We start from the raw sequence: 25299 nt of genomic DNA, 5'->3' as shown, positions 1-25299 counted from the left end.
ATGAAGTGATGGGACCAGATGCCATGATCTTAGTTTTCTGAATGTTGAGCTTTAAACCAACTTTTTCACTCTCCTCTTTCACTTTCATCAAGAGGCTTTTTAGTTCCTCTTCACTTTCTGCCATAAAGGTGGTGTCATCTGCATATCTGAGGTTATTGATATTTCTCCTGGCAATCTTGATTCCAGCTTGTACTTCCTCCAGCCCAGCATTTCTCATGATGTACTCTGCATTTAAGTTAAATAAGCAGGGTGACAATATACAGCCTTGACGTATTCCTTTTCCCATTTGGAACCAGTCTGTTGTTCCATGTTCAACTTGATTGAGACGTCATTAACAATAAAATGAATATACTTTACGTGTGTTGTTTGATGCATATTGACAAATGTATACATCCCTGTAACCTCTTGCAACATTCATATACAGGGTATTTAAATTATCCTACAAAAGTTCCATATACCCCTTCCCAGGGAGTTCCCCCTAACTTCAACCCTAGACAACCAAGATCTGCTTTCTGTTAGAACAGATTAGAGTTCGCATAACTGTCATTACTTACTGTGTAGTAATTTTTGTCTGATTTCTTTTGCTCAGCATTATGTGCTTGAGATTCTTCAGCATTGCATGTCAGTTGTTCATTCCTTTTTATTGCTATCACAGAGTAAGATTTCACTGTAGAGACATACCACATTTTTAAAAATCCATTCACTTTTTGAGGTATTTAGGTTGTTTCTAGTTTAGGGTTATTATGCATATAGTTGCTGGGACCATTTGTGTGCAGGTCTTTGTATGGACATGTTCTTATTTCTCTTGAGTGAATATCTAAAAGTTGAATTTCTGGGTCTTATGGTAAGTGTATGTTTACTTTTAAAATGAATTGTTGCCCATTAGAACAATCGTGTGGTCTTTCTTTTTCTTATTAATTTGTGTAATTCTTTACATCTTCTGAACATCTGTTCTTTGTTGGCTACAGGTAAACTTCAGAGACATAGTGGATTTGATTTCAGAGCCCAGCAATGAAGCAAATATCACAGTAAAACAAGTCAAACCAGGTTAATGGTTTCCCAGTGCCTATAAGTTACATTTACCACTATAGAGTCTGTTAAGTGTACAATAACGTTATGTCTAAAAAAAGTGCACATACCTTAGTTTAGAAATACATTTTGCTAAAAAAAAATTGCTAGCCATCAACTGAGTCTTTGGCAAGTCAAAATTTTTTTGCAATAGTAACATCAGAGATTACTGATCATAGATTATCATAACAAATATAATAATAATGAAAAACATTTGAAATATTTTGAGAATTACCAAAATGTGACACAGAGATGAGAGTGAGCAAATGCTGTTGGGAAAATGGTGCCAAAAGACTTGCTTGAAGCAGGGTTGCCACAAAGCTTCCATTTGTAAGGAAGAAAATATCTGTAAAGCACAATAAAGCAAATTATTATAAAAACAAGGTATTATGGTGGCATGCCCGTGTGTGGATTCCAAACATCTTCTAGTCTGTGGCTTGCCTTTTCATCTTCATGATGGCCTTAATTTTTTATGTTTTTGAAATTTTTATTTGCTTATTTTTACTTATTTATTTATTTTGGGCTGTGCTCATTTCTCTAAACCAGGCAACTCGAGGCCTTTACGTCATCTCTCATGAGGTGTGGTTCTAGAATTTCACTGTGCTCCTCATTTTCCTATTGACTCAGTTTGAAAACATCCTTGCATAAGTGCAAACCATACGGGCAATACTTCAGGTCCTGGAGTTATCTCGGGAGGGGTCTAGGAGCCGTTTGCAGATCAGAAATCCCTGTGGTGTAGACTGTGAAGAGTGAAGGCTTTGGTTATCACAAAAGACAGGGGGTCACACAAATGTACTGCTTCCTTTCTCCCCATCACGGGGATTTTCATCAGAACCAGGAACATCAAAAGAAACCACATCAACAGCAAAGAGAACAAGCTTCAATGGCACAAAGAGAGGCGACATCAGTGTCTCTGCCTGAAGGGACTCACTGGCAATTCTGCTTCCCCCATCCCTAGGATGGGTTAGCCTGAGATCGCCATGGCAATGCCCAGGGGGTCCCAGGAAGTGAGGACTGCGATGCAGGTGTAGAGGGCAGAGAGGAAGATGAGAAATAGGGGCAGGCTCTGAAGAAGATCTTGGCTAGGAGGGCATCCATGTACTGTCTTGGAAAGATCACAGATGGGCGTTGGGAGCCTGGGGCTGGGCTCTGGTGCTGGCATTGTGTAGTGTGTGACCGGGGCTTGTCCCTTTGCCTGCAGGTTCCTCGCCTAAAATGAGCATGCAGCATCAAGTGGGAGACTGCGGTTTCATGGCAGGATTTGATGTGGGTCTGACTCTGGCTTGGAGTCTCGGGGGTTGCAGCAAGTGTTCCGAGAGTCCTCTGCGCTGGGTATCCCTGGTGGAGTTAGCAGGAACCAGGCTTCTCCGAGCCCAAGTAGGATTCAGGGTTCTCTTCTGAGCCTGCCCCAACTTCTCCTTTCTTCCTCCAGTGTACGAGGTGGTCACAGCCACGGGGGATGTTCGTGGTGCAGGAACAGACGCCAATGTCTTCATCACCATTTTTGGAGAGAACGGGCTCTCTCCCAAGCTCCATCTCACCAGCAAGTGAGTACTGACTCAGCCTTGGTGGGGTCCCGGGTTGGTACTTGGGGTTGATGCAGTCCTGGAACCCATGAAGGAAGACACATGTGTCCACAGGTATATGAAGTGGCGTGGGCCTTGCTAATGACAGACCATGTGCCAGCCAGGTCTCAACCAGGGAAGCTTCTCTGTTGATTTTTGTGTGTATAGTCATGCTTACTTTGGACCCCAGAATTCCAAGTATTCATATCAGCTGTCCTTTGGTGTGGGAGAATAAATACTCAGGACCAAGAAAGAAGGTCTAGGTCCAGCTTTACCATTTAGTTGCCATATAAGTTTGGCTAAATATCTTTGCAACCAAAGCCTTGACTTCCTCATATAGCATCCGGAAATGATAATCCACCTTTTACCAAACTCATAGGACTTTTGGGAAGAGAAGAGAAGGTCATGCATGAAGGTCATGCATGAGCTTAAATGCTCTACCTATGTCTCAACCAGAACCAATATCATACCAAACCTTGCCCACTAACGCACACTCAAGTCAGTGCGTGTGTTTATATAAATGTGTGTGTGTGTGTGGGGCGGGGTGATTGTGCTTGTGTCCTCCATGTCATTGTGGCCCACTGACAGCAGAGACTGCTGTATCTTTTCCCTCCTCTCCCCACACCACGCAAGGGCACGCAGGGTTACTACACACGGTAACACTAGAGTGGAATCATGGAATTCCAGAGATGGGCGGGCCTTACCTGGGCAATTGGTTTTCACGCTGTGCTAAATGGAGCAGGGTATGGGTGAGCTGGTTTGGGGCTCCCAATACCCTATCCCCCCTTTCTTTGGAGCAGCTTGGCTTATGCTTCTCTTATCTGCTGAGTTTCTCAGTCAGATTCTATTTATACCAAGGATGCTATAGCCAAGAAAGATTTGAAAGTCACTAAATCTATTCCACCCTGCTCCTGGGAAATCTGGGGTCTAAAGGAGAGAGGTGAGCAGCTTTGGATCATGGAGCTTTTGATGGTAAAGCTGGCCTCGAACCCCAGGGTCCTGATGCAGATATTCCCTCAAAAGCACATGACCCCGAGGCCCTGGAGGGTGTCCGGGAGTCTCCCCCCGCAGTCCTCCTGGGGCTCCAGTGTGTGATCTCTGGGCTTCGGGGCACCACACCTCCAGGTGTGGTGGGGAAAGCGATAAAAGAATGGGGTCCACAGGCCAGGAGATCCATAGACTCTGTACTTAGCAGACCGGCCAGGTCCAGCAGAACACATTCACCCTGAAGGCTGACCTGGGTGTAAATGCGACTGTGTCGAGGCAGGCGTAACGTGCTATTTTGTCCATTTCCGCAGAACAGGGTACCGCCTCCTTGTACTGCTTACCCTGCTGAGTGGCTCGCTTGTGGAAGCCCTTTGCTGCAGTGCTGTGGGCACGGTAAAGAGAATACATGAAAATTCCATCCTTTCTGCCACGTGTCCACCCGGAACGCAGCCCTCTAGGGAGAAGCTGCTGGACCCTGGGGAGTGGGCTAGCTTGGCTTCTAGAGTCCCCAGCCTGTCTTTTTCTAAACAAAGAGAATCAGCCCCCTTTTGTGGCGGTTCCTCACCATCTTTCCTCCTCTCATGCTTCTGCATCCTCAGACTCTCCCCTCTCACATTTTTCCTTTGTCAAAACGCCCTCTCAGGAAGGTCCCTGGAGTCAGCTTTTATAGCCGTGTGAAGGTTTGTCACCCTCTCCCTGGGAATCTGAGTTCCAGCTTTCCTTCTCAACGGGGAAGACAGACCGCATCATGGGAGAGGGTCTCGGGTAGCACCAAGCCGGCAGGACCAGCAGGTCTCAAAGCAGTGCTGAAACTGCAGGAAGGCAGCCAGCTTTTCTGGGATAGCCCTGCACGTAGGAAGCGACGTCCCCCCACTACTATGTGGGTCTGCTGGTGGGGGGTGGGTCCCTCCTGTATCTGTGTCCTGATCCAGGCTGGGCACTGGGGGCAGAGATTAGACCAGGACCCCAATCTGGCTGGGGCAGAGGGTTCTTCAGGAGCTCACGGGAAGTGGGTGGTTTCTGGGATACAGACACTTTTTGCAGCATCAGCTGTTTGTCTTTGGAGAGGCTAGAGAGGTGATGCCTAGAGGGATGCTAGCTGGAACCGGAGGATGATGGGAGATCCGCCTTGTACCTCCAGCATCTATTGCAGTTCTTTGTAAAGAGAGGTCCCTCGATGATTTGGTATCAGTGTGGCTAGATTAGGACTTTACAGGGAAGGACATGTAATCTGGACCTCAAGGGGTGAAAAGGACTCTGATGAAAAAGGATCAGAAAGAGGGTGCTTTGGATGAGGGGGGACAGCTTGCAGAAGTATGGAGGCCACAAGGGGAACTGCAGGCCAGTGGGGACTGCATGGAGGGGCAGGGAGGAAGGAGGCAGGAAAGGCAGGGGAGGACTAGACGGGAGAAGGCCTTGCCTGAAAGTCAGTTAGTGGAGATTTGACGTACTGTGCAGCCAAGAAGGATGAATCTGACCATAGTGAGCAGGATAAATGGGGAAGTAGGAGACCAGAGTCTGGCAGCTTTGCAAGGGTGCTTTCAGAGTTTGCAAGACCTGAAAACTTGTCTACAAAGAAAATTGCAAAGACACAATCCTCACCATCTGAAACCCTTCTGATTCAAGATGGAGAGCTCAAGTCCAGGTGGGAGCGTTGCTTTCCAAGGAAGTCAGGTTGCCATGTGACCCAGATGCAGGTGGCTGCAGAGGTCACAAGCTCTGTGAGGTTCAGATGCAGCTAAGTCCTGCCCGGCTCGGCCCTCCCCTTCCACCATCCCTAGGGTCTGGATCAGAATGCCTGCTGGTCTCAAAACTCTCTCCTTTCATTGTCTAGGGCTATTCTCTCCTCTTCACACTGTGTCACCCAAAACCCACATGCACACCCACTTGTCACCTAGAACTGATCTCTTTTTCCTTGTTTTATGCCCACAAGCACACACACATGTGCACACATTTGCACATGCACACATACGGACAAAGTACAAAGCTTCCCTGATAGCTCAGTTGGTTAAGAATCCGCCTACAGTGCAGGAGACCCCGGTTCGATTCCTGGGTCAGGAAGATCCCCTGGAGAAGGGAAGGGCTACCCACTCCAGTATTCTGGCCTGGAGAATTCCGTGGACTGTATAGTCCATGGGGTTGCAAAGAGTCGGACACGACTGAGCCACTTTCACTTCACGAGGCATCTTGGGGTGCATCAGACTTCACTGATAGTTTGGGGCACAAGAGTTCACATGGAGGGAACATGAACAACTTAAAACAGAACATTAGACAGACCCGCCCCCCAGTTTTAAAACTAAGCCACCACCCTTCCTGGAATTTCTCCTCGAACCCTTTCTCTGCAGCCTCTGGCCACATCCCTCACCCCACCTGCTTCTCCTTCATCCTCTTCTCTCTCTCCTCAGTTCTGCTCTTTTCTATGGCTTTTCTCCTCTGCCCCAGGCCTTACCTTCTACTCTCCTGTGGTTTATCAGGATTTTTTCATCTCCAGTACAAAGTAATTCCTACAGCAGGAAGAACCCTGCTGCCTATTGTTAACACGCTGGTTGTTCTCACCCTCACGGTCTGGGGTCTAAATTCCTCGGCACACATCAGACCCTCTCTTAGGCAGCCAAGAGTGTGACACCCTCACTCCGATTCCCCTGCTAGCTGACCTCTGCCCTGCCCTCCACACCAGGAAAGTGACAGCAGCTCTGGACCCCAGAGGAAGCCCCCTTCTCTGTCACCCAGGACCACCCCCCAGCACGGGGTCCCATGTTCAGGCTACGGCAAAAGGATGGAAATCTCATGTATCTTCTGGAACACGGTTCTCTTGTTGAGAATTCACCACCCGAGAGTGTGGGAGAATCCTGGCATCTTAGCCTGCCCGGCAGTTAGCTAAAATGCCCTGTGCGCGGCTGGAAAGGGTGGGTTCCCTGCAGAACAGCAGGCGCAGGTGGGGGGCTGTGTTGGGCTTTATCTGAGGATCGACCAGCAACCGTGAAAAACATGTCATCTCCCACAAGGAAATGTGAAGAGGTCTCTATTGTTTCTGATGTTTCCTTTGACCAGGGACCCTCTGCCCTTTGCTGTCTCCCCTCCACCTTCAGTCAGATTTCTGACTTATTGGAAGCAGGGGATTTGGAGTCTGATTCCAAGTGGGTTGGGGTTGGGGCTCATCTGGGATTGTCCCGGCCCCTCCCTGAGAGGAGGGTGTCCATGTAGCCCAGTCTCTACAATCCTCTGTTCCCCCTCCTCTGAGCAGACTCCAGCAATACAGAAGGCCTTGCTCTTTTTTTTTTTTTTTATTCTTGGTTGAACTGTGTGATTTGCAAAATCTTAGTTCCCCAACCAGGGATTGAATCCAGGCCCCCCTTGCAGTGTAAGTGCAGAGTCACAACTGCTGAACAGCCAGGGAATTCCCCAGAAGGCCTCGCTCTTGTCTGCCAGGATGCTGGTCTCCGTTCTGTAAACACTGTGGGTGATTGCGTCACATCCTGCCATGCCCTAGATGCTCCAGTGTGGTCCAGGGACAGCGAGGAGGGTGCCCTCTGCTTACCCCAGCAGATCTTTCTCTCCTTGTTTCCCTTCTTCTATCTCCATTTTTAAATTTTGTCTTTTGAGCGACTGTAAAGCAGCAAGGAAAAGTATAAACACGCTGGAAAGTACGAATCCACCTTCCACCTGGTTGTATGCACAGGCCCTTTCTGAAGACGCAGAGCTCTCTGTGCTGGATGCAGCTGCTGGGGCCAGAACACTGTGAGAGGCACCCTGGAAAGCCAGCCACTTTCTTTCCAAATCACCCTCCTCTTCGCCTGCTAATCGGCACTGGTTGTTCCCCAAATTCCATGTACCCTTAGCAGATGACACTCGGCAATCTTCAAATTCATTCCAAAGAATTTACCATGGGCAGCTAAAATAGGGACTGTGCTTTTTTCATAATTGCAAAAACAAGACGTGCTCCCTTCAGGAAACTGAAAAAAAATACAGACAAGAATAAGTAACCAACACTTCATAACAGTCTTATTATGCAATGTTTTTGGATAAATCTTCCCCCTCTATTGTTTTTAAATTAACTTGGTGTTCCTTATGTATTGGTTGTTCTGTTTGTATATTCTATTTTTAAACTGTTCTTCCTTTTATGCCCATTTCATAAACCTGTTTCTGCTTCATTAAATATTTTTCACAATAGAATTTTTGATGGCTGCCTAGTATTCCATCATATAGCTTCCCAGGGTGACTGTTTCATGGGATATTTATATGATGTGGAGACTCCTGTCTATTCAAAAAATCAATTTCTTTGTCTCATATACTGAAACAGAAAATACCTCTTATTTCCTTGTTTTTCATTCACACAGTCCTGATGCCCAGAATCAATATTCACAGAATGCGGGTGGTGTTACTATTCACCCTTGGAGGTGAGATTCCAACAGGTTCAAGCCGCCAGCCTGGGGACAAACCATTTCACTCCAGCACAACCCAGAGTTCCCACCTCTCTCTCCTCCTCCGGCCCCGTGCCCAGAGTAAACCCCTTGGGCTCTTCTCCCTGACAAGGTGACCTCGGTGTGCATTTTCACCTGATTTTGTGACCTTTGCACTGCTTTAGGAGGGCCCCGTGTTTCACAATGTACCCACCGGAAGGAAGTTTCTCCCCAGACCAGACTGTTTGCCAACTGGGTCTGTGTGCAGAACCACAGCTTCTTTGTCTCTAGAATCTTAAAAGCTTTTGGTTACTGAGAGAGTCTGAGCCTTGTTGCCTTGGGAAGAAGGCCCTTCACCTCCCTTTTTATTTTGAAACAGGTGATGGCCAATAAAAAGGCATGTCTTCTTTGTTTTTCATTTCCCGTGGGCTGTATGCTGATGCTGAGAGCCCTGGCTGGGGGCACTGAGGGAGGTCCACAGCTCTCAGTCCTGCAAGGCCTTCACCCTGGGGGCAGGAAGAGAGCTGCGAGCAGGCCTGGACTCAAGCAGAGGGGGTCCTGGCCCACACAGAAGACAGAGCAGATGTCCACGTGAGATTCCGGCTTCCACTCCTGGAGGACTCGGTTCTTCAGCCTTCCTGTGTCTAAGCTGATGGATGCTAGGATGCTCCCAAGTCCGGACTTGTTTGGGCACCTCATTGAGAAACATCTCAGGTGTACTTGCGTCTGTTTGCACCATCTGTGGGATGCCAAATATGCATTCCCTCATTGCCTCCACTTCCCTGATTGCTGGTTTGGGTTGAGTGTTTCCTTTCTTGTTGGAATAGCAGGACTGTGGACCACCACCCAAGGTTTGCATCTGCTTGGGGCTGCCTTTGCAACTGTTTCAGCAAGAGCAAGGCAGATGGGGAGGAGGGGCCAGGAGGCCTGCAGATCCAAGAGCACCATGGCATTATCACACATTCCTTCCTCCTCCATTCTCCCAACCCAGAGCAACCACAGAGGATTGGATCATGACTTTGGAAAGCCAGTTTCTAGTCCCAGCTTTACAACCAACTAGCAATTTACTTGTTTGTGAAGTGGGGCTAAAGTTGCTCACCATCCTTGCCTTACTGACATGCAGCAAAGATCCCATGAGAACCTGGGTGTGAAAGCAAGGAATGAATACCAACCATCCTTGCCTTCCACCTCTCCAAACCATGTCAGAAAGGAATCTCAGAATGGAACTGACTGCCAGCAGCACTTCCTGGAGTGGGACGGTGGAGGAAGTAAGATATGCCAGCCCTTGGCTCTCCTCCTGGGACTCTGAGCCAAGTGCTGACCTGTGTTAACTGTCACACCATTGCAGGAGTGAATCTGCCTTTGAGAAAGCCAACGTTGATGTGTTCCGAGTAAGAACCAACAATGTGGGCCTCATCTACAAAATCAGGTGAGAGTTTGGCCTCTGACAGGGCGGGGTGAGATGAAGGCAAGTAGAATAGGAACTGCTTTCATTATTGACACTTTTGGGTGTTGACTGCTTCCCTGGGGTCATCTGAGTGGTGACCAAAGGTGACCACATTTCCCCTCTCACCCTGAGTCATGGTGCTTGTAAACTTGCCCGTTAGAGATTCACTTCTTTGGGTTAAGACAACCTGAGACAATTTTTCACACACTTGGGGGAAATAAGCTCTGAGAAATTCTAGCACAGTGGTTAGTAGACTCTGCATCCAGATTGCCTTGGTTTTCAAATTTCTGCCCTGCCATTTACCAGCTGTGGAACTTCAGGGAGATTTCCTCTCCAAGCTTCAGTTTCTGCATCTGTAATAATGGTGCCCAGCTCCTAGGGCACCATCAGGGTTAGTGAGGACTCAAGAGTCAGTGTTTAGAACAGTAACTGGTACACAGTAAGCACCCAGTGAGTGTTAGCAATGCCAGGTCATATTGCAGGGTGCCTTTTGACAGAGATCTCCCCTGACTTTGTTCTCCGGGAGAATTTTTATGAATGTTTGGGGAGGGATAAGTCTGCCAGCCTGGTTGCTGAGCAAGAGCTTCAATTGCCCTCTTTTGCCCCCCTCTACCTATTACCCATCCCCAATCAAGTTCATGCCCATCTGTCAGCATGTCAAGATCATCTATGGTCTGACTGTACCCAGACTAGAAGGCTTGGACAGGAGTGAAATGCTCCAATCACTCCTTGTTTTTCTTCTTCCCACTGGGAAATATAGGACCGTGAACTCTTTTTACTGGGAAAATAAGAGATGTATAATAGGTTCTGGCACTGGTTGTGTCAGGGGAAAGGGGTTATGAGCAGGAAAGGGGTTCTTACAGGGGAAGACTGGGAAGAGTGTGTCAGCGTGTGGGAAAGACAATCAATCACTAAGCTGAAGTCCTACTGTGTGCTGGGCCCCGTACCAGACAGAGGCACAAATTCTGTGTATATCATGTGTGTTAGGGGCTTTCCAGGTGGCACTAGTGGTAAAGAACCCACTTGCCAATGTGGGAGACACAGGAGACACAGGTTCGATCCCTGGGTCAGGTAGATCCCCTGGAGGAGGGCATGGCAACCCATTCCAATGTTCTTGCCTGGAGAGTCCCATGGACAGGGGAACCTGGCAGGCTATAGTCCATGGGGTCACAAAGAGTCAGACACGATTTAGTGACTGAGCGTGCGCGCGCGCACACACACACACACACACACACACACACACACCCCATCTGTTGGGGTGTGTGCTGTCTTGAGCTGTGGTTGTCCTGTTGAGATCTGCAAGTGTAAGGCCTGACAGTAATGGAATGCTTGGTGCAGAGTGAGGTCACCCAAGGATCAAGTTCTGGGGAAGAAACTGAGCCTCAAAGAGGAAAACTAGACTGCCAAGGATGGAGCGGACTACAGGAAGTGGAAGATGATAGGGGCCAGATTTTGAACATTCTGGGTCTCTACAGTAGCCCCTGCCCCACGTAGTATTGATTACTTAAAACATGGATAACCCAAACCAGCTGCAAAACCAGGTGCAAAAACACTTCAGATCTTTGAAAAGCTAGCGCAAGATAAAGAATGTAAGATATCTCATTAATAAATGTTTACACGGTTACCCACTGAAATGATAAATGGATTAAATGAAATATATTATTAAAATTAATTTCACCTCCCCTTTGTTTTCAGTGTGGCTACTAAAAAATCTAAATTACCTATCCGGCTTGCGCATGAAGCTCATGTGGGGCAACACCAGTCTATGTGGCCATGGGGGCTCCTCTGGGTGGTAGGACTGAGTAGCTGAGTGAAGGGTGTGTTTTGGGAGTCATGGTGAGAGGGAAAGTTCCAGACAGTCCTTCTGCAAGCCTTGGTGATCCTCAATTTTCCATGGAAGGCAATATTTCCTTATGGGCAATGTAGCAATCCACATTCATCAATAAGCACGTCCACCTTGCAAGGAATCCCAGTTTTTCAGATGAGGAAACTGAAGCCTCAGAGATAAAGAAATAACAGAATCACAACGGTTGAACCTCTGTTCTGAGAAAACATGGGGGGTGTGTCAGTATGGAAGGGGCATTGTCTCTGTCTTACCAGTGATGGTGTGGGTGTCTGCCTCTGGCCCAGGATCGAGCATGACAACACAGGCTTGAACGCCAGCTGGTACCTGGACCGTGTGATTGTGACCGACATGAAGCGGCCTCACCTCCGTTACTACTTCAACTGCAACAACTGGCTGAGCAAAGTGGAGGGTGATCGCCAGTGGTGTCGTGACCTGCTGGCCAGCTTCAACCCCATGGACATGCCTCGAGGTCAGTGTCCACAGGCTGACTTGCCTGCCATCCCTCCCTGCCTGCGCTGGGCTCACTCAGGCTTCTGCCTTGTTCTGGGTGGCCCCATCGCTCCTTGCAACCTCTCCAGGGTCTTCCTGTTGGCTGGGGCACAGGTGAGGCCCCAGAACTTCCTGGTGACCTTTTCGAGAGCAAGTTCTGGGGGCTCATAGAAGCGGAAGATGCAGGAGGCCCTGAAGGCACGGTGGAGGAACAGGCACAGACCTGAGCATACCCTGTGTTTTCTTGGTCTTGGTGGTTTGTTTAGTCTCTAAGACGTGTCTGACTCTTGCAACCCTATAGACTGTAGCCCACTAGGCTCCTCTGTCCATGGGATTTTCCAGGCAAGAATACTGGAGTGGGTTGCTGTTTCCTCCTCTAGGGGATCTTCCTGACCCAGGAATCAAACCCAGGTCTCCTGCATTGCAGGCAGATTCTTTACTGAGTTACGATCAGCTCCTACCTATGGGAAGTTCCCTCTGAGTTCAAAAGCAGCTCTCCCTGGCTTCCTATTCCATAGTTTTTCTTCCGACTCTTGAGGAAGATGAGTTCAAGCCAGGGCATGATGGATCTGGATCACAGCCTGCCGCTTCCAGAGTTCCCCAACTCCTTCCGGTTTTATGAGGAGTGAGGCAACTTATGTCAAATGCATTTCTGGCCCAAAGAGTTAATTCAGTCATTTTAGCTCTGCAGGAACAATGAGAGGCAGGGAAACAAAGCGTGTAAAAACACATCTGTATTCTCTGTCCTATTTTATCATCCCTTTGTCTCCTAAAATCCTGACCTCCCCCCCAACCCCGTCATTGATATATATATGTCCTCCTTTCCAAAAAAGGAGACCTCACCTGTGGGTACCATCATCAGAGTATCCTGCCTACATAGAGTCAAGGGCCACCAGAGGGAAAAGGAACTTGATGGCCAAAGAAAGAGAAGTGACTTTCCCACGGTCACTCAGTAGAATAGCAGAAGGCTAACACACTCCTCCCTCCAGCATGTCCCCAGTGGTTTCCAAGTGCCACCGGCTCTTGCAACTCAGCTGGGCACGTAAACATATCTGTTATTCTAATGATGATCTCGCAGCTTGAAAACTCCCTCTTCCTGTGTAGCTCTCATCATAATAACTTGCAACTTTGATTCTTTTTTTAAAAAAGATATGTTATCCATCTTTTATTACAAAATAAAAATTTGATCATTGCAGAAAATTTAGAAAATACAGACATACAAAAAAAAGAATACCTATAATTCCTATAAATATCACTGGTGACATTTTTGAGCACTTATTTCTGGTCTTTTCAGTGTATGTAGTTTGAGAGGATGTGCTGGTACAACACCCCCTGTTTTAGAGCATGTTTATTTCTAAGCCATTAAATGTCACTCAACCCCCCTACTTATAATGGCTGTGTAGCATTTTGGTGTAGGGAGATACATACCATCATTTATTCATTGAATACTTTATAGTTGGATATTTATATTGTCTTTCCCCTCTAGATTTTTTGTTATTATGAAGAATACTGTTATAAAGAGTATATCTAAGTCTTGCCACAGATAAATTATTCTTTCCCTAAGATCATTTCCTAGGTGGAATTTCTAGGTCAAATAGAGTACATATGGTGAAGACTTTTGATGGGCATTCCCAAAGTGTCCTACAAAGGACCCATCAGTACACAGTCCCACCAGTTGTGAAGAGCACCCAGTCAACTTGTCCGTACAACAGCTGGAAGTAGTGATTCGTTTCCCAATTGGATAGGAAAAAGGGCTTTTCAATGTTCTCTCTTTGGTTAATGGTGGGGTTGAATATTTTCATACGTTTTATTGGTCATTTGAAGTGTGTGTGTGTGTGTGTGTGTGTGTGTGTATAAATTGTCTACCTCATGGTCCTTGTGTCTGTCTTTTTGATTGAGGTGAATTTCCCCAATTCTCCCATAGACCTAAAGCACTCTTAATTCTTGATCCAGTGTCATTATCAGGATCAATCCTTAGCAAATTGTCAAGCTTGCCATCTTTCTTTTTTGTTCTAAGTTACCCCTTTCTTGGCCTTTCCCCTCCTTTTAGCTCATAATCCAACTTCTGCTCTGGTCACATGAAAAATCAGTGTTCTGCTGTTAGGAGAAGAGCTTCTGAAAATCACTGTTGAGAAAGAATGAATGTAACTCAGTGATTCCTCAACTTTCCATGAGAACTATCCCAGGTAGTGTTTCCTTAAAGTTTCTGAGTTAGGTGCCTGACTGGGCCCTCTGTCCTTACATGGGTTGGAGGGCATTGGGATTTTTAGTTTTTCCAGGCTAGATTCTGGGAGAAGGAATGAAAAACATGATCCTCAAATAGTCAAGGGACTGCACTGGTAAACAAAAGGTTAAGTTTCTTCTATTTTCACCTGGAATTATATTAATTTGGTGTTTAGAGGTCTTTAATCATCAAAATGGGGAAGATAATTATTTCCTTATTCATGCAAGTTTTCAGGTAAAAATATTTAAAAACATGGGATGAAGGGTATAAAAGAGGAGGAGAGAGGAAAGGGGACATTTCCTGTGTATAACCCATGCACCCATCTTTGTTCCCCTCTCTCAAACCCCTTTTGTCCATTTTTTAAAAATGATTTTAAATTTATTTTTAATTGGAGGATAATTGCTTTACAATGTCATACTTGTTTCTGTCATACAACATTGTGAATCCGCCATAAGTATACATATATCCCCTCTCTCCTACCCCTCACCCACTCCTCTAGATTGTCACAAAGTCCCTGGCTGAGCTTCCTGGGTTATACAACAATGATAGCTATCTATTTTACATATGGTAATATACATGTTTCAATGCTACTCCCTCAATTTGTCCCACCCTCTCCTTTCCCTGCTGGGTCCACAAGTCCACTCTCTATGTCTGCATCTCCATTCCTGCCCTGCAAATAGGTTCTTCAGTACCATTTTCCTAGATTTCAGGTATATTCATTAATACATGATACTTGTTTTTCTCTTTCTGACTTACTTCACTCTGTCTTGTAACAGGCTCTAGGTTCATCCACCTTTCAGCTGATTCACATTCATTACTTTTTATGACTGAGTACTATTCTGTTGTATATGTGTACCACAACTTCTTTATCCGTTCATCTGTCGATGGACATCTAGGTTGCTTCCATGTCTTAGCTCTCTTAAATAGTGCTACAATGAACTTTGGGGTACATGTGTCTTTTTCAATTATGGTTTTCTCAGGGTATATACCCCATAGAGGGATTGTTGAATCATATAGTAGTTTTATTCATAGTTTGTTAAGGAATCTCCATACCTGTCTTCCATAGTGTCTGTATCTATTTACATTTCCAGCAATAGTGCAAGAGGATTCCCTTTTCTCCACACTCTCTCCAGCATTTATTGTTTGTAGATTTTTTTTTTGGATAATGCTCATTCTGACTGTTGTGAGGTGATATCTCATTGTAGTTTTGATTTGTATTTCTCTAATAAATAAATAGCACATTGAGCATCTTTTCATATGTTTATTATCCATCTATATATCTTTGGAGAAATGTCTGTTTAGGTCTTCTGCCCACTTTTTGATTGGGTTGTTTGTATTACTGGTATTGAGTTGCATGAGCCACTTGTATATTTTGGAAATCAATCCTTTGTTATTTCATTGGCCATTATTGGAGAAGGAAATGGCAACCCACTCCAGTGGGTTGCCTGGAGAATCCCAGGGATGGCGGAGCCTGGTGGGCTGCCGTCTATGGGGTTGCACAGAGTTGGACATGACTGAAGCGACTTAACATGCATGCATTTCCTCCCATTCTGAGTGTTGTCTTTTCACCTTGTTTATAGTTTCCTTTGCTGTGCAAAAGCTTTTAAGTTTAATTAGGTCCCACTTGTTTATTTTTGTTTTTATTTTCTTTACTCCAGGAGATGGGTCATAAAGGATCTTGTGATTTATGTCATAGAATATTCTGCCTAGGTTTTCCTCTAAGAGTTTTGTAGTTTCTGGATTACACTTAGGTCTTGAATCCATTTTGAGTTTATCTTTGTGTATGGTGTTAGGAAGTGTTCTAATTTCATTCTTTTACATGTAGCTGTCCAGTTTTCTAAGCACAGCTTATTGAAGAAGTTTTCTTTTCTCTGTTGTATATTCTTACCTCCTTTGTCAAAGATAAGGTGCCCATAAGATGAGGTATGTGGGTTTATCTCTAGGCTTTCTATCTTGCTCCACTGATCTATATTTCTGTTTTTGTGCCAATGCCATACTGTCTTGATGACTGTAGCTTTGTAGTCTGAAGTCAGGACGGCTGATTGCTCTAGCTTCATTTTCTTTCTCAAGATTGCTTTGGCTATTCAGGGTCTTTTGTGTTTCCATACAAGTTGTAAAATTTTTTGTTCTAGTTCTATGAAAAATGCCATTGGTAATTTGATAGGGATTGCATTGAATCTGTAGATTACTTTGGTAGTATAGTCATTTTTACAATATTGATTCTTTCAATCTAAGAACTGGAGAAGGAAATGGCAACCCACTCTAGTATTCTTGCCTGGAGAATCCTGTGGACAGAGGAGCCTGGTGGGCTGCCGTCTATGAGGTTGCACAGAGTCAGATGGGACTGAAGCAACTTAGCATGCATGCATGCATTGGAGAAAGAAATGGCAACCCACTCCAGTATTCTTGCCTGGAGAATCCCAGGGACAGAGGAGCCTGGTGGGCTGGCATCTATGGGGTCGCACAGAGTTGGACATGACTGAAGCGACTTAGCAGCAGCAGCAGCAGCAATCCAAGAACATGTTATATCTCTTCATCTATTTGTGTTGTTTTTTATTTCTTTGATCATTGTCTTCTAGTCTTCTGCATACAGGTCTTTCGTCTCCTTAAGTAAACTTATTCCTAGGTATTTTTATTCATTTTGTTGCAATGGTGAATGGGATTGTTTCCTTAATTTCTCTTTGAGTTTTCATTGTTATTATATAGGGATACAAGGGATTTCTGTGTACTAATTTTGCATCCTTTGACTTTACTAAATTCATTGATTAGCTCTAGGAGTTTTCTGTTGGTATCTTTAGGATTTTTCTATGTATAGTATGATGTCATCTACAAACAGTGAGAATTTTACTACTTCTTTTCCAACCTGAATTCCTTTTATTTTTTTTTTTCTTCTTTGATGGCCATGGGCTTCCAAAACTATGTTAAATAACAGTGCTTTGCTTATTTTAAAATCAGGTTGTTTGTTGTGGAGTTGTAAGAGTCTATCCAGAATATGTTTCTGAATATAAACCTCTAATCAGAATTGATTTACAAATATTTTCTCCATTCCATGGGAGGGCTGCCTTTTGTACTGTTTGTGTCTGCTGGTGCACAAACTATTTCAATTTTATGAAGTCTAATTTATCTAGTTTTCCTTTTGTTGTTATGCTTTTGTGTCATATCCAAGTCATTGCCAAACCCTATGTCATGAAGTTTTTGTCCCATGTTTTCTTCAAAGAATGCTGTATCTTTAGCTTTTACATTTTGTTGTTGATTCATTTTGAACTAACTTTTGTATATGATGAAATGTAAGGGTCCAGTTTCATTCTTTTGCATATGGATATTCAGTTTTCTCAGCACCATTTGTGGAAAATACTGTGCTTTCCCCATTGAATGGTCTTAGCACCCTTGTTGAAAATCATGTGACCATACATACAAAGGTTTATTTCTGGGCTCTCTGTTCTGTTGGTCTAAATGCCTATCCTTATGTCAGTATCACATCGTTATGATTACTATAATTTTGTAGAAGTTTTAAACCAGGATGTGGTAGACCTCCAACTTTGTTCTTGTTAAAGATTGTTTTGGCTATTCAGAGTCCCTTGATATCCTGCTTCTTTTAATGCACCTTAAATTCTCATTAACTGTTTTTAACAGTGACACTATGCCATATTGACTTTGCTGTCAAAGGGCTTTTATTTACTTGGAAAAAATTATGAATAGTCTCTCTCAACCCCAAGTCCTCAGTCCTTGCCCAGGACTTCAAGATTGCTGGGGAAACCTCAGAGATTCTCCTGACTCATCCCCTACGTGAGTCAGCAGGTGTGGGTGTCCCAGTCCTGGCTGGCTCTCCACCACATCTCAACAAAATGATCCAGGCAGACATCGCACCTCCTAATTAAGCATCTCAGTCATACATGCAGCCTGAACAGGGAGTTAGCAGCCATCTCTATGCTCATTTCCTTCCTGGAATGGGTGTCAGGGGTCCTGGAGCTTTCTGGGGCCTGGGGAAAGCCGGCAGCCACTTTTTCAGCATATCTGTGTTGATTATCCCTGGAAACACAGTCTTTACTATCAAATCGCTCCAGAAATTTGGCGAATTTTCCCTCCTGCCATCTGCCTTTTTGTATCCCTGCCTCATTGCCTTGGACACCTGACTCACTTCCTGGAGGATTTCTTTCATCCTGTCTGTAATGGCTCACCCTCTTGACACCCAGAACCCAGAGGAGACATTGACATTTACAACTGATGAAAGCCCTTGGCCAGGATCTAAGTACAGTCTTCCAGGCTTTGAACCAAAGCATCATCATTAAAAACTAACAGCTTCCATCAGTGATGCCCTCTGAGCTACTGTTAGATTCTCCAGGTCGAGGTAAAGACACAGTCTTTGCCCACAAGGTGCTCACAGTCCAACGGAGGACAGAGATTGCCATAGTGCAAATACCCACATAGAGGATGGAGGGCACAGTGGTCCAGAATGCCAGTCTCAAGTCACAGAGTTCTAGGTTCAGATCCCAACAATGTTACCTACTGTATATGGACAAAATCCTATGGTAGCCTGTGTCTTCATGGGCTCACACCTTACAATTAGAATCTTATTTAAAATTCACAGCACCCTGAGAAGGGAAGTTCTATTATCTGCAAAGAAGGTGGAGCTGAGCATCCATGACCTTGAATAGCCCCCTCCTCTGTTTCTTGGTCTCAGGCTAGCAGCTCCCCTTTCTCAACCTGCTTGCTCAGACTGTGTTGGCTCTAGTGTCTGGCAGGCAGTGCTCTGAAAGCTGTTCTCTCCGGCACTAATAAATCATGAGGAGGTTTCAAGGGACCCACACAAAATGGGGATGAAGTCTGAGGGACAGGATGAGACATCATCTCCCCACCTGCTCCCACAGTCTGGGATGGAAGCCAGACAATGTACAGCAGTCTTTAGAGTTCAGTCTGCACCCCATCCACCCCAACAAGGACCCAATAGGACTGCTCTCCTTGGAGCCCCCATGCCTGCCTGCCTGGGATGGTGGGAGGTTCTCCGTGCTTCCAGACTGCTGTCTCAAGTTGGTTAGACAGAAAATTCTGAATCTCCCACTGAAACGTATAGCAGGGTCAGAGGAAATGTTAGGGCCCACACCTCTGCCCCCTCATCGCTCTTCTACCTTCTCCTTCAGTTTTCTCCAGGCCACCTAAACACCGTTGCATCTAAAGCCCCAGCCTCTCCGGAAAGGATTACCTGTTCCCTGGCCTTGGGTTTTTCTCTCCCTGCAAACTCTGGAGAAATTGAAGTCTGTACCTTCCACTGTAGTGCAATGATTCTCAGTGGAGTCCCGGCAGTCCATCAGCAGTTAGGGGATGTGTAGGGAATCCTATGGGCTTCCCAGGTGGCTCAATGGTAAAGAACTCTGCCTGCCAAGCAGGAGATCTGGGTTTGATCCCTGGGTCTGAAAGATTCCGCTGGAGAAGAAATGGCAACCTGCTCTACTAGTCTTGCCTGGGAAATCCCATGGACAGAGGAGCCTGGTGGGCTACAGTCCAAAGGGTTGCAAAAGAGTCGGACACAACTTAGGGACTAAACAGTAACAGCAAGGAATCATGGGGAGAGAGGAAGGAATTTCTACCTGTTCCCAGAGAGTCAGATACATCCTGGCCAAATAGCAGAAGGAAACACTGTGGCTACTGGGGCTGGGGTGAAGCCCTTGGATACATGGCTGAGAAACAGCATATCTCAGAGACTGCTATTTGCCTCTTTGGACCCTAAATCCTTAATCTGCTTCAATCTGGTCTCTCCAGCTCACCTTGGGTTTCTCTGAGGGTAACACTTTCACTTGTGCCTGGACACTTGTCCTGGGACTTAGGGGCCTGAGTGAAGATCACTGGGACACGGGCTCATGTGTGCAAACACGCGTACTCACGAAGACCAGCAGCAGAGACGGGGGCAAAGAGCTCTAGTGGCGGGCAGAGAGCGGGCTGCTAGGCTTGCCCTCAGTAACGGCGCAGCTTGGGCAAGTTACTTGTCCCCTGGGCTGCCTGCTCATCTTATCAGAGGTCCCCTGTGCCTCTGGCTTCCTCTGCTAGCTCTGGCTTTACTCTGCTAGCTAAGCGTCTCTCAGCTCCCTCAACTGGCTCCAGGCGTCTGTCCACCCCTCCACCTGCCAACCTTGATGTCATTTTCGGTGTCACACTCATGGGGCACAGTGCCCAAATGCAGTTGATAAACACACTGCAGAGTTACACAGGCTGAGAACACGGGGCTACCTACCCATGCCTTGCTGGCCCCAGGGAGGCTCGGGGTGCATCCCTGCGGCTGGAGCTGAGATGGGGGCAGCACTGAAAGATCGAGGGTGGTGACAGAGGTGGACAAGGCAGGACATGATGGAGTAGAGTTGGAGCGACGCGGTGCTGGGTCTTGAAGGAGCGTGGGCTGAGGGCTGTCACCAGTAGGGAAGCGCGGGTATGACCTGTTTAGAGCAGACATAGCTTTCTCACTGCCAATATGATGTCATTTCCTGCCTTCTGGCCAAGCAATTGTCCCCATCCCGGTGCCAACCCACAAATCCTCCCACCTTGCAAAGCACTGAGTTGATCACATGGCTTAAATCAGTACCGAGCCCACATCGCATTAGGAGAGCCTGCCAGCTTGGCAGTGAGACAAGCCTGTGAAGCCAGGATCTGAGTTCCAGCTGGCCTGGGGGCTGCACACACCCTGGGGCTGGTAGAGCCCAGGCCCAACAGTGCATCAGGGTTTCAGACCCAGGCCTCGCTGACAGCTGACAGGACCCCTGCTTTCAGAAGGGACCCCTTGCTCCCATCTGGGACCAGTTCATTAGGGACAAGCCTACTTCTAAGGAGCATTTAGTCTTTGGTGGAATAATAATAAACATGACTGCAACCGGTTCTGTGTTGTGCTTCAAGACTGAGGGGCTGGTTGTTGGAGGAAAGAGAGCCTGCAAGGAGAATCGACAGCTTGGGCAGGTGGGCTGGAGCAGGCAGGCGGCAGAGAGGGTGGAAGACAGTCTCCCGTTTCCAGTCTGGAGCAAGGACTGGCTTTTCTCCCCCCTATACCAAATGGCACAGCAAGTGCAGTGCTGGGAGCCCAAAGCTGCCCAGAGCTGGGGACTGGGTAGAATGGTGCTGGGTTTGTCTGGCACGGTCACTGTTTCCACTCCTGGTTATTTCATCAGGTTAGATCATGCTGTGCTCAGTCGTGTCTGACTCTTTGTGACCCTTTTGGACTATAGCCCTTCAGGCTTTTCCATCCATGGGATTTTTCAGGCCAGAATACTGGAGTGGGTTGCCATTTCCTCCTCTAGGTGATCTTCCTGACCCAGGGATCAAGCCCACATCTCCTGTGTCTCCTGCATTGCAGGCAGATTCTTAACTTGCTGAGCCATCGGGAAAGCCCATTTCATCAGGTAACGGGGTTGTAATTTTCAGCCCATGCCGGGCTTCACAATAATTATCACACAGCTCCAAATGCTCACCTGGTCTTGGGAAGATAGTGTGGGGCACAGTGCCCAGGGCACCTTTGAAGAAGGGATGGGGCAAAAAGGGATCGTGATTAATGTCTTAGGGGCATATGGAGGTCATGCTGACCTGCAGTGGATTCCAGACCAGCCGGAGAACCACATGGTGGAGGAGAAAATGCAAGCAGCCTGGGTGACTGATGCAAAACACCGCCATCATGAGAGCTCTGCCAATAAACCCGAGGTCCTAACCTACTCCCAGATTCTCATGGAATCATGCAGTAGTTAAATCTTTAATGTTAACATACAACTCTCTGGATCAGAAAGCATACAGGGCTGTGTACCGAGTCCTCACTCTGGCTCTGCCCTCAGCAGTCATAGGACTTGGGCCAGAGCTCAGTTCCTCTCCTTGGGGGGGCACTAGTTGGCCTCTTGGGTTTTTTCAGGACTGTTGTTGTTTAGCCGCTAACTTGTGTATGACTCTTTAGCGACCCCATGGACTGTAGCCCACTGGGCTCCTCTGTCCATTGGTATTTCCCAGGCAAGAATACTGGAGTGGGTTGAGACCCCATGGACTATAGCCTGCCATTTCCTCCTCTATGGGGTTTTCCAGACCCAGGGATCGAACCTGCATCTTCTGCTTGGCAGGTGGATTCTTTACCACTGAGCCACCTGGGAAGCCCCTTTTCAGAACTAGAAGAGGGTTTCCCTTCACAACCCAACAGAGACGGATGGCCCAGGGCTAGCCCTCTTCTACGGCAGCAGGAGGAGATTGACTTTTGGCCCCTCCCTTCTGCAGCGGATACCTCTTCCCCATTTCATGCCCCTCCCCTGACCTTCTATTCTGCCCATGCCAGTCTTCCCATCACAAGGTCAATCTCTGGACTTCCACTCTCTGTGGTCAAACCTGGCTCTGCCTCTCTACCAATTAAGCATGAACAGATGCCTTAAGCTCTGTACCTCTATTTCCTCTTCTATAAAATGGGGATAATGTGAATTCCCACTTCAGGAAGTGGTTGAGCTAGTTAACTGGGGGAATGAACATTAAAGGACTTAGGGCAGTGAGTGAGTGTCCAACTCTTTTCAACCCCATGGACTGTAAGTAGCCAGGCTCCTCTGGTCCATGGAATTCTCCAGGCAAGAATACCGGAGTGGGTTGCCATTTCCTTCTCCAGTGCAGTGCAGAACATAGAATAAATTGCTCAGTCAACGAGGCAAGTCTGGTTGCTGCTATTGTTACAAAGCAGTTTCTCCCCCTGCGTCTTCCTCCGTGTCTAGGCTTGTTCTGACTCTGAGATGCACAGACTCAAGATTCTGGCCTCTCGAGCTCAGAAAGGACTTTGGAGCCATGAAGTGCCTGAATCCCCTTTAGAATCCGACAGGCTCATCTAGACCGCTGGGTATAGGCTCATGACCTCGACCACAGCAGAAACCTTTGGGGAGCACTGCTCTTCCCAACCCCCTTCCCTCTCCCTGACCTTCCCCTTTAACCCAGCTCAAGTGTTACTCAGGGTCCCCTAGCTCTATTTGCTGTGGCTGCAGCATGGGAGTCGTGGTTCTTTGAAACCCTGTGGAGGTGATCCTGGGCCCCAGGACTCACAGCCTTGAGGGCTTCCGGGTGGGGAGGGCAGGGCCAGCCCCGCAGCCCTCTCCTCCTCTGAACTTCACAGCAGCTTCCCACCCACCCCATCTGCTGCCTCCTAGCATTGCAGAAAATCATCTCCGGAAAGAGTGGGAAGAAGAGAACTGCTTTGAGTGAGGCCCCAGTGAAGAGTCTCAGAAATTTGGGGGCCATAAAGGACCTTATCTACCCTCCTCCGTATTATAGAGAGGAGAACAGAAGCTCAGGGAAGCTGAGCCACCTGGTTGTGGTCACACTGTAACTACAGGCAGAGCCAGATTCCTGGGGACAGGACACCAGCTCATCTCCTCCTGTCATTCAGGGATCCAGTGGGCAGTGGCAACTTATTGGCCTTCTCTGCACCAGATCCTGGACTCAGGGTAAATACGTAAGGGCTTTTCTCTAGGAGCTTAGAGTCTAGAGGGAGGAGAGTCAGGCCAGTAAATAACCACAGTACAAAGAGATAGAATGTTCTAGGGAGGGGGATAGAATATTCTTGGACCCTAGGCCCAAGGAAGCATTGAGGAAGAGGGAACCAGGAGGGTTCATAGAGGAGGTGATGATGTTCAAGCTGTGACTTCATGGGTGAGAAGGAATTCACCAGGCTTTCAAACAGAATGAGGGCGCTTTAGGAGCCGATGGGTCCTAATGGCGCAGTGTCTCATTCACAAAGCTGGGGGTAGACCCTCAAATTCACAGCCTCACTGTGGCCCGAGTTTCCCGGGACCACTGCCAGCCATACTCTCTTTCAACCAAGCAGACCGAACCTTTGGGGGAATGCATAGAATTGTATATTTGCCCCATGCTTGGTTATTTTGATTCTCAAATAGGTGTTTGTGATAACCTTTGTAATTTGGAAACTATACTTTTTGGAGCCGCATCCGGTATTTGTGAACTTGTGAACAATGATACAGTTATTGCTTGGGCCATGATCCTGGTCTGGGTGTCCCTTCCAGCCACCATGGTCTCCTGCTGGGTCCCTGCTGAGAGATCCAAGTGCTTTTTGGATCCTTTTCCATTACAGGTTATTACAAAATATTGAATATAGTTTCCTGTGCTATATAGTAGGTCTTTGTTTTTCGTCTATTTTACATACATAGTAGTGTGTTCATCGGTTAATCCCAAATTGCAAATTTATGTCTCCTCCTCTTTCCCCTTTGGTAACCATTTGTTTGTTTTCTGTGTCAATAAGTCTATTTCTGTTTTTTAATTAAGTTCATTTGTATCATTTTTTTTCAGATTCTGAATATAAGTGACATCATATGATATTTGCCTTTCTCTGTCCTACTTCACTTAACATGATAATCTCTAGGTTAATCCATGCTGCTGCAAATGGCATTATCTCATTCTTTTTATCTGGCTAAGTAATATTTCATTTTAGATATATACCACATCTTTATTATCCGTTCATCTGTTGATGGATATTTAGGTTGCTTCTATGTCTTGGCTACTACAAATAGTGCTGCTATGAACACTGGGGGGCATGTATCTTCAAATTAGAGTTTTCATCTTTTCTGGATATATGCCCAGGAGTGGGATTGCTGGATCATATGGTAACACTATTTTTGTTTTTTTTTAAGGAAACTCCATACTGTTTTCCATAGTGACTATTCCAATTTACCTTCCCATCACTAGTGCAAGAGGGTTCCCTTCTCTACACACACTCTCCTGCATTTGTGATTTGTAGACTTTTTTTTAATGGGGCTTCCCAGGTGGCACTAGTGGTAAAGAATCCACCTGCAATGCAGGAGCCGAAGGAGATGTGGGTTCGATCCCTGGGTTGGGAAGATCCCCTGGAGGAGGGCATGGCAGCCCACTTCAGTATTCTTGCCTGGAGGATCCCATGGACAGAGGAGCCTGGTGGGCTACAAATCCATAGGATTGCAAGGAGTCAGACATGACTGTAGTGATTTAGCATGCACAAGTGGACTTTTTGATGATGACTATTTTGACTGGAACGAGGTGATACCTCATTGTAGTCCTGATTTGCATTTCTTCAATAATTGGCAATGTTGAGCATCTTTCATGTGCCTATTGACTTCATATGCCTGCATGTCTTCTTAGGAGAAAAGTCTATTTAGGTCTTCTGCCCGTTTTTTGATTGAATTCTTTGTCTATATATATAGGCTTCCATCGTAGCTCAGTCGGTAAAGATTCTGCCTGTAGTGCAGGAGATCCAGGTTCGATTCCTGGGTTGGGAAGATCACCTGGAAAAGGAAATG

General features: G+C 46.5%; 1 protein-coding gene across 2 annotated transcripts in view; it reads left to right on the top strand.

Annotated features, from left to right (window-relative positions):
- The window catches only part of LOXHD1 (lipoxygenase homology PLAT domains 1), a 193735-nt gene that overhangs the window by 5285 nt on the left and 163151 nt on the right, over positions 1-25299 (top strand). For both annotated transcript variants that reach the window (XM_043444370.1, XM_043444369.1), the window contains exons 2-4: positions 2501-2615; positions 9369-9449; positions 11598-11782. In XM_043444370.1, the coding sequence (XP_043300305.1) occupies positions 2501-2615; positions 9369-9449; positions 11598-11782 (381 nt within the window). The remainder of the gene's footprint in view (positions 1-2500; positions 2616-9368; positions 9450-11597; positions 11783-25299) is intronic.

This window comes from Cervus canadensis, chromosome 23, assembly GCF_019320065.1.
Source record: "Cervus canadensis isolate Bull #8, Minnesota chromosome 23, ASM1932006v1, whole genome shotgun sequence".
NCBI lineage: Eukaryota > Metazoa > Chordata > Mammalia > Artiodactyla > Cervidae > Cervus > Cervus canadensis.
This window is presented reverse-complemented; position numbering and strand designations above follow the sequence as displayed.